Source organism: Belonocnema kinseyi, chromosome 10, assembly GCF_010883055.1.
Source record: "Belonocnema kinseyi isolate 2016_QV_RU_SX_M_011 chromosome 10, B_treatae_v1, whole genome shotgun sequence".
Taxonomy (NCBI): domain Eukaryota; kingdom Metazoa; phylum Arthropoda; class Insecta; order Hymenoptera; family Cynipidae; genus Belonocnema; species Belonocnema kinseyi.
This window is the reverse complement of record NC_046666.1, coordinates 8,920,863-8,929,530: the sequence shown is the minus strand read 5'-3', so window position 1 is coordinate 8,929,530 and position 8,668 is coordinate 8,920,863. Positions and strand designations below refer to the sequence as shown.

The following is an 8,668-nucleotide window of genomic DNA, read 5'->3' as shown; positions in this document are numbered from 1 at the left end:
ATTTAATATTATTTGAAGGGAAATTTTGGGAAACTTAAAAAAATTGCTTGGAATTTTTAAAAATACACTAAAATATTTCAAAACCTTGGAAATCGTTTGAAGTAGCTTGAAAAAGTTGAAGCTCTTAAAAATGCCCTGGAATTTTGCCATATACTCTAAAACCTTTAAAATCCTTCGGAATAACTTCAAACTACTAAAAGCAATTAAAAATTGCTTGAAATATTTAAAAATACCCTGAAATATTTCAAAACCTGTGAAATCTTCTAAGATAGCTTGAAACTTTTTAAAGATCTTTAAAATTCCTTGGAATTTTAAAAAATAAACTAAGATCTTTTAAATTTTTTGAAATCCCTTTAAATCATTGAAATAAATTGAAAATTCATTGGAATCTTTTTTATAGTTTTTATAGTTTATAGTTATTGGTCTTATTTTGGGCCTTGTCTTTAAGACTTATAGTTTTCGGCCTTATATTTTTAGGACTTATATTTTGGGTATCATTTTTGCTGTTATTTTGGGCCTTATTTTCCGGACATTCAGATTTGGGTCTTATATTTTGGGTATTAATTTCGGGTCTGTATTTTTGGGCCTTATATTTTCGGTATAATTTTTAGTAATATGTTGGGCCTTATTTCCAGGACTTATAGTTTATATATAGTTTATATTTCACTCGCAGTTTTTAGGCTAATAATTTTAGGACTTATGTTTTGGGTATAATTTTTGGTATTATTTTGGGTCTTATTTTTTAGACTTTTAGTTTTGTATCATATATTTTTAGTCTCATTTTTGGTATTGTTTTGGGTCTTATTTGTAGAGCTTACAGTTTTTGGCCTTTTATTATTACGACTTATTTTTTGTGTCTCATTTTTTTATTCTTTTGAGCCTTATTTTGAGGACTTACAGTTTTGGGTCTTGCAACTAATTTTTCTACTGATATTAAACTGATTCTATTTCAAGGAATCCAATCATTAAAAATCCATAACAAGGTTGCAGATGTAAGAGATGAAATCAAAGTTGATGGATAAATATGGTAAAATGACTTGTAATTTCATATCTCAGGGTTTTTCTAAGACTATAATTAGCTTTCTCGCGCATGAATAGAATACCTACATGTATTCATTTGGTATCAAGAAATATTCACAGTTCACGTGTTTCTCTCGCCAAAGCATGTACGCAACTCAATCTACATAAATGGCACTCGCTCTTTGGATTACGCAGTCGCGAGCGTGATGAGACCAGCATTGATATTTTAACTGAATCACGACCTTTTAATTATCTCAATGACCAAATCGCATTTTTCAGAGAAACGCATCTTCGCATCCTTGAAGAAAAACTGATTTCAAAATGCTTTCAAATAATTTATTTAGCCTAATTTCGGCTCTGGTCCAAATTAGGCTTTCACCCCTTTCCCCATTTCTCTATTTCTCCTTTCCTCCTTCCCTCCTTTCCTCTTTTCATCTTTCCCCTTTTTCTTCATTTCCCATTTCCTCCTTTTCCCATTTTTTCTTTTCTTTCTTATTTCTCCCGTTTACAAGGAACTTTCGCTTTTTCTTTCAATAAGAAAATTCAACTATTTTGGGTTGACATTCAATGTTTTTTCGTCGAAAAGTCCGCTATTATATTTTTGCTAAAGAATTGATCAATTTCGGTTGAAATAACTAGTATTTCATTAGAAAGTTCATTATTTTGTTCAAAATTCAAATTTTATGTTAAAAAGTTTTGTTGAAAATTAGTTTTTCTGAATAGAAAATTTATTCTTTCAATTAAAAATTATTCCTTTTTGGTGTGAGAGTCATTTTTTTAGTTAAAAATTTATCTTTCTTGGCTTGAAATTAACTTTGTTGTTAAAAATTCAACTGCCTTCTAAAAATATAATTTTTTTAATTTAAAAATTCAACTATTTGCTCAAAAATGCAACTATTTTTAGTACAAGTTCCATCGTTTTTGTTTTTCAATTTGACCATTTGATTTCAAATAATTTTTTTTAACTCACTTTTCTTGGTCGAAAATTAACTGTTTTCTTAAAATTTCAAATATTTTGTTAAAAACTCATCTTTTTTGTGGGAAATTAAAATTTCACGACTTTGTTGAAAACTAATCAGTTTTGGTTGAAAATTCAACTACATGGTTAGATGTTAAACTACTTTGGTAAAAAAAAAATATTTTAGTTAAAGACTTGTCTCTTTAGCTACATATTAAACTATTTTCTTAAAAATTCGTTTTTTTGTAGCTAGAAATTAATTTTCTTAACTGAAAATTTAACAAATTCCATTTTTTGTTAAATACAGATAACTTTTAGTTAAAAATTCATGTACTTTGTAGAAATTTCCTCTTTTGTGGTTAAATTAAACTGCTTTTTATTTAAAATTTAAAATTGTTTTGGTTGAAAATTCAATTCTTTTCATGAAAATTAGTTTTTTGTAAAATGAAAAGTAATTGGGTTGACTAAAAAGTAAACTTTTCCATTTTTATTTGAATTTTGAGTTTTTTTAGTTAAAAATTCAATTATTTGTTTAAAAATCCATGTACTTTGTAAAAAATTTCTCTCTTTATTTAAAATATCAACTGTTACATTTTTTGTTGAAAATCAATCTTTTCTGTTTGAAAATTCTACTATTTTTGTGAAAATTGAAAATTGAATTATATTTTTCAACTGAAAATTTACCTAATCCACTATTAGTTGAAAACTGATATGTAGTTGAAAATTCAACCATTTGGTAGAAAATTCATGTTGTTTGTTGAAAATTCATTTTCATTTGTAGAAAATTAATCTTCTTGGTTTAAGAGGTATCTTTTTGGTTGAAAATTCAATTAAATTGGTTGAAAGGTAAACTACTTTGTTGAAAATTTATTGTTTCAATTAAAAATGTAACTGTTATATATTTAGTAGTTCAAAGTTCAACTATTTGTTTCAATATTCGTATTGTTTCGTAAAAAAATTAATTTTCTTGGCTAAAAATATAACTGTTGTTAAAAATGACGAGAAAAAATAATTTTTTTAGATAAAAATTCATTCTTTAAACTGAAAATTAAACTATTCAACTTTTAGTTGAAAATTAATTTTATTTGTAGATTTATTTCTTTGCTGAAAAATTGAACTACTTTGTCAAAAAAATTTGTATCAACATTTTTTTTCTTATTTAAAATTTAACTGCAATTGGTTGAAAGTTAAACTACTTTGTTAAAAACAATTTCCCTAGTTAAAGATTCATCTATTTGAGTGAAAATTGAACTATTTCGTTAAATTTTTTTTAGTTTAAACTAATTTTTTTAACTGGAAATTCAACTATTCCACTTCGAATTGAAAATTGATCTTTTGTAGTTGACAAAATGTTTTTTTTTGTTGTTAAAAATCCATCTTTTTAGCAGAAAAATAATCTTCTTGGCTGAACAATTATTTTTTGGTCGAAAATTAAATTACATTTTTTGAAAGTTAAACTGCTTTATTTAAGATTTATTGTTTTGATTCAATATTCATCATATAAATAAGCTACTATTACTAATAAAAAAAAAGCTAATATTAATAATTTAACTTTATTCTTGAAATCTTTAGAAACATTTTTAAATGTTGAAATAAAAGAAGCATTTTTGAGCTTACCACGAACATTTAAAAATTGCATTCTTTATAGGTCATTTTTTATCTGGAAAATTTTTCAAAGAACGAAATCAAATACTATAAGATGTGCCAGATCGATTTTTAATATTTTTTGATAGAAAAAAAAATTAAACTATGATAAGATCCGATTTCAAGCATAAATATTACATAAGTTACACATCTTCTCGGATCCTAAAACCAGTTTACGGTGTATGGTTTTCGGTCAACTGAAAAACCCACTTTTTCCGGAAATGACCCTGAGTCAGATTTGAAGCCACTCTAATTTTCAGGGACATTGAACAAACTTTTAAGGCCTTTGATCTCGATTCCTTAGTGGCCGTACTTAATTTACGTAATAGATTATAAACCCCCTCAACAATACCCCCCCCCCCTGTAAAGAACCGTAACAAAATATTGCCCCCCTCCCACTATTATTGTACGTTTCCAGAAACAATAAGATATGGGTCTTAAAACTAAGGGAATCTTTTATATTTAAAATAACATAATACATGCTTTGCAGGGTTTCAAGGTGAAAACTTAATTTTCAAAATTCTCTGATTTTTCCTTGCACAATTTTTTATTTTCCCTGCCAATTAACATTCAAATACCATCATTTGAATCTCGTAATATTTTTAGTGTCGTATCTTTTATAAACTCAATAGAACAATATTTCAAATTCAAATTATTTAAATATATTTATTCACTTGGGAAAAAAACTATTTTTCTACTATAAAACACGAACTTTTAACAAAATACTTGAAATTTAAACAAAATAATACGAAATTTCAACGAAATAATAAAATTTTCAATCTGAAAAGATAAACTTTTACAGAAAAAGGGAAATAGTTGATATTTTAATCAGAAAAGGTAAAAATTTTTTTAAAATAAAAAAAAAAGAATTTTCAACAAACAAAGATTTTCTCACGAATGAAAAAGATTTCAACTGAACTGTTAAACATTCAAGCCAAATGATGAATTTCCTGTACAAAAAACTGAATTTCCAACTAGAAAATATTAATTTTGAGCGAAAAATTAAATCTAAAAAAAAATAATTGTTTATTTGTGAGACAGTGACACACAGCCGATGGCAATACATATTAGCAGCAGGTAAACTATTTTACAGTCAGACATTTTTCGGTTGAAAAATTCGATTACTTTGAGAGATTCGTTTTTGTCCAAGAAAGATTAAATGTCTACTGAAAAAAAAGAATTTTCAAATGAAATTGACAAATTAAAAAAAAAGATTTAATTTTTCAAGCAAAAAAGATTTTTATTTGACTTTTCAACATGAGTCTAAATAGGAAGTGAATTTCCTATGAAAATAGTTAATTGGATTTTCTACCAAAATAGACCAATTTTGAACCAAACAGTTGAATTTTCAACAAATGAGTTAAATTTTTAACCATATAAGATGACTTATTAACAAAATTATTGAATCTTCAACCAAAAAGTTTCATTTTCATCGAAAAAGATGAGATTTTTACTTATCCTTTTAATTTTTTAATTAAAAGAATAAATTTTCTACAAAATAATTGAATTTTTATTTAAAAAGATTTGAGTTGACTTTCCGACACCAAAATATGAATTTTTAAACAGTAAACTTTCCACAAAATAATTGATTTTTCAACAAACAAGTTGAATTTTTAACCAAAATGGAACAGTTTTTACCGAAATTGTTGAATTTTCAAACAAATAATAAAATTTATAACTAAAAAGGTAATCTTTAGAAGTAAGTAACTGCAAAAAAAAGAAATATAAATACAAGACAAATAAATGGCTAACAAGAATATTATATCAGGATTTCAACAAAACTTAATTTTAAAAATTCCCTAATTTTTCCCTGATTGATTTTTCATTTTCCCTGACCATTATTAAATAAATACCCGAATCTTAAATATGTAAAATTTTTAACCTAAAATTGGTTATAAACGGAATAAAACAATTTCAAATTAAAATTGAAAAATGTTTTCTGCTTGATACTTCTTTTAAGTTATAGAAATCCTCTGACTTTTGAGATATTTGAGATATTTTATTCTTAATCACTAATATCCGATTTTGAATTAAAATAATATAATTTTTAAAAATACTCTTATAAATTCATTTGATCATAAGTAATCTGCACATTGAATTTTTTTTAATATCTTCAATTGAATTTCTTCCGTTAAAAAATTCTTTTATTAATAAATAAATAATATTATTTAGTTATTACAAAATTGCACGACAATTGTTTTTTCCAATAAAAATTTTATAAATATTATTTTAGAAGTTCTTGAAAGAGGACTTTCAATTAAACTCTACTTACTTCTTCATGCAAATTGGATCATTAACTTCCCAGCAACTTACATATTAAATTGCTCCGCTCATTTAATATAGGCTTTAAACCCTTTAAAGTCAGTCAGTTTTTGTAGCGATATTGCAAAACTCATTTTATGCAACAACAATTCTAAATGTCTATTTGCAACATCTCCATTTTTCAATATTAATCAATGTAAAGAAAGAAATTCTAAAAGGAAGACAAAGTTTAAAAAATGCTTTTATATTATCAGGGTTGCTGAAAAATCCTAATTTCGAAATTTCCTGACTTTTCCTGACCAATTTTCGATTTTCCCTGTCCGTTTTACATTTTTATTTTTTCAGCTTTTAGCTCAAAAAAGATAAATTCTGAATCAAAAATAGAAGAAATAAATTGTTCATTAAAAAATTTAATTTCCAACCACGAGAAAAGGAATTTTCAAGTAAATAGTTAAATTCCCAACCAGAGTGATGAATCTTCGATGAAAAAATTACTTGTCGGTGAAAATGTAATAGTTGATATATTTCACAAGAAATACTTGTATTTTCAATTAAAAATAGTTAAGTTTAACAAAAAATACTAATTTTCAACAAATTAGTAAAATCCTCTAATAAAATAGACTAATTTTTAAACAAAATAAGGATTTTTAAAGAAATATTCTTGAAATTAATTGAATTTTCGAACCAAAGAAATTAAGTTTTAAACAAACGGACGAACATTAAACGAAACAATTTAATTTTTATCTAGAACAGAGAATTTTGAACCGAAAATAGAGTAGTTCAATTTTCAGTCAACACAAATTTCAAGAAAATAAAATAAATTTCCAACTTAATAGTTCAGTTTTTAACAAAAGAGATAAATTTTTAAGCCAGAAAATTAAATTGTTATCAAAAAAAAGATAAATCCGTACCAAAACCTGAAAAGTTTAATTTTCATTTAGAAATATTAATTTTGAAGTAAAAAATCGTATTTTAAACAAGCTCATTCAATGTTCAACCAAAGAGATGACTCTTCAACCAGGAATTTATTTTTTTAGCAAAGTAATACTTAAAGATTCAATCAAGTAGTTAAATTTTAAACTTAAAAATACCAGAAATGGAATAGTTGATATTTCAATCAGAAATAATTTTTTTTAATCGAAAACAATTGAATTCCACAAAAAAAGTCGAATTTTCAACAAAATAGGTCAATTTTCAACCAAAGAAATAAATCTTCTAAAAAAAATAATAATTTTTTAACAAAATTGTTACACTTTAAACCAAGCAGAGTTAAATTTTCATCGTCAACAAAATTAATTTTTAACTACAAATGCATCATTAAATGTTTCAATTTAAAAAGATTTTTCTTTTAAATCAAAAACAATTATATTCAAACAAGTAAGAAAAATTTCCAAGAACATAGTTCAATTTTCAACCAAAGAAATGAATTTTCAACCAAACAGATTAATATTTTACTAAAAAAGACGAACTTTCAACCAAATATTTTTAATAAAAAAGAATGACTTTTCAACAAAGAATAAAATTAACTTCAACCTCAGTTTATTCAAAATTCCCTGACTGTCAGGTTTTTCTTGACATTCCCTGACTTTCCCTGATAAATTTTTCAATTCCTTGACTCAATTTTCACAAAAGCATGTATTATTTGCAATTTTCCTTGGCACACAAAATAGAAATCTACTAACGCATTCATAATTTTCTGAAAAATAATTTTTTCAAAAAAAATTAATTCTTATAAATTCACCTTGCTTCCATCGTCAGGTTCTCCAATTCTGGAACACGACACCAGTGCTCTTCCGGTACGAGAGTGATAAAAATTTGTGAAAAGTAGACCCAGGCAACAAAAAATGCAAAAGGAATCATAAGCACAAAAAGAATTTTTTGGTAAACTCCAAATTCCCCGACGTAGGGTAATAATTCGTCAAAATCCATATCCCTTCCACTGGTTTTTTGTTTTTTTGGCAACTCCACATTTTGACTAATTGTGGAAATATTGCACGGATTTTGGGAAATACCCCCACACACTTTATTTTCTGACACATGCTCTGCTTCAGGCACAAAATTTTCTTGAGGTGGCATTTTTCACTTTCGAAAAATTTACTTGTAATTTTGAAATTTGATTCTTGCTCACACGCGACTGGCTTTTAGCAACCACTAATTTTTTTTTTTAATTTATCTTATTAATCAGGGGAAGAAAGTAGACTATTTATAAAAGACATTTTAGATTTGGAATCTAACTATCTTCTTTGTTCAGCAGAAAAGTAAAAGCTCTCTTTAGCTTTCCTTTTCTTTTAATTTGGGGTTCGAATTGTTTATTTTTTTATTTTTAAATAAATTTTTACACCAACTAATTTTGGGGTGGACCACACGAGAACCGAGACACCACACGTTCTAAATTCTGTTTTCGTTTACGTCTTGGCGGGGATATCATGAATCGAGTCTGTTGTCCGAACTCGTGGGTCTTATCAGCGGAAATTGAAAGGAACCGAAAGGCGGCAGGCTAATTCCGAAAACGGAGAAATCCTGACTTTAGAGCTAATACTGAAAAGATTGGCAGCGAGAACTGCTATATAATCGACCAGAAGTCTCCCACTCTCATCGACTGGAGAACAGAATTCAATGTTCTCTAGGTAGAAATGAACGAGTGATAGATCATTATCAGCATCAGAACTCAGGTGGAAAAATTCTACATAGTGCAAAACTCGTACTCACCTGACTATCGACCCTTTTTTTAATTTTACTAATTCAAAAAAATTACGATAAATACACTCTTTTTCAAATCAAACA

General features: G+C 26.2%; 1 protein-coding gene across 1 annotated transcript in view; it reads right to left on the bottom strand.

Annotated features, from left to right (window-relative positions):
• Positions 1–8,396, bottom strand: part of LOC117181685 (organic cation transporter protein-like) — a 91,199-nt gene extending 82,803 nt beyond the window's left edge. The window contains exon 1 of the mRNA XM_033374609.1: positions 7,626–8,396. Coding sequence (XP_033230500.1) covers positions 7,626–7,960 — 335 coding nt within the window. The 5' untranslated portion in view covers positions 7,961–8,396. The remainder of the gene's footprint in view (positions 1–7,625) is intronic.
• Between the last annotated feature and the right edge of the window lie 272 nt (positions 8,397–8,668).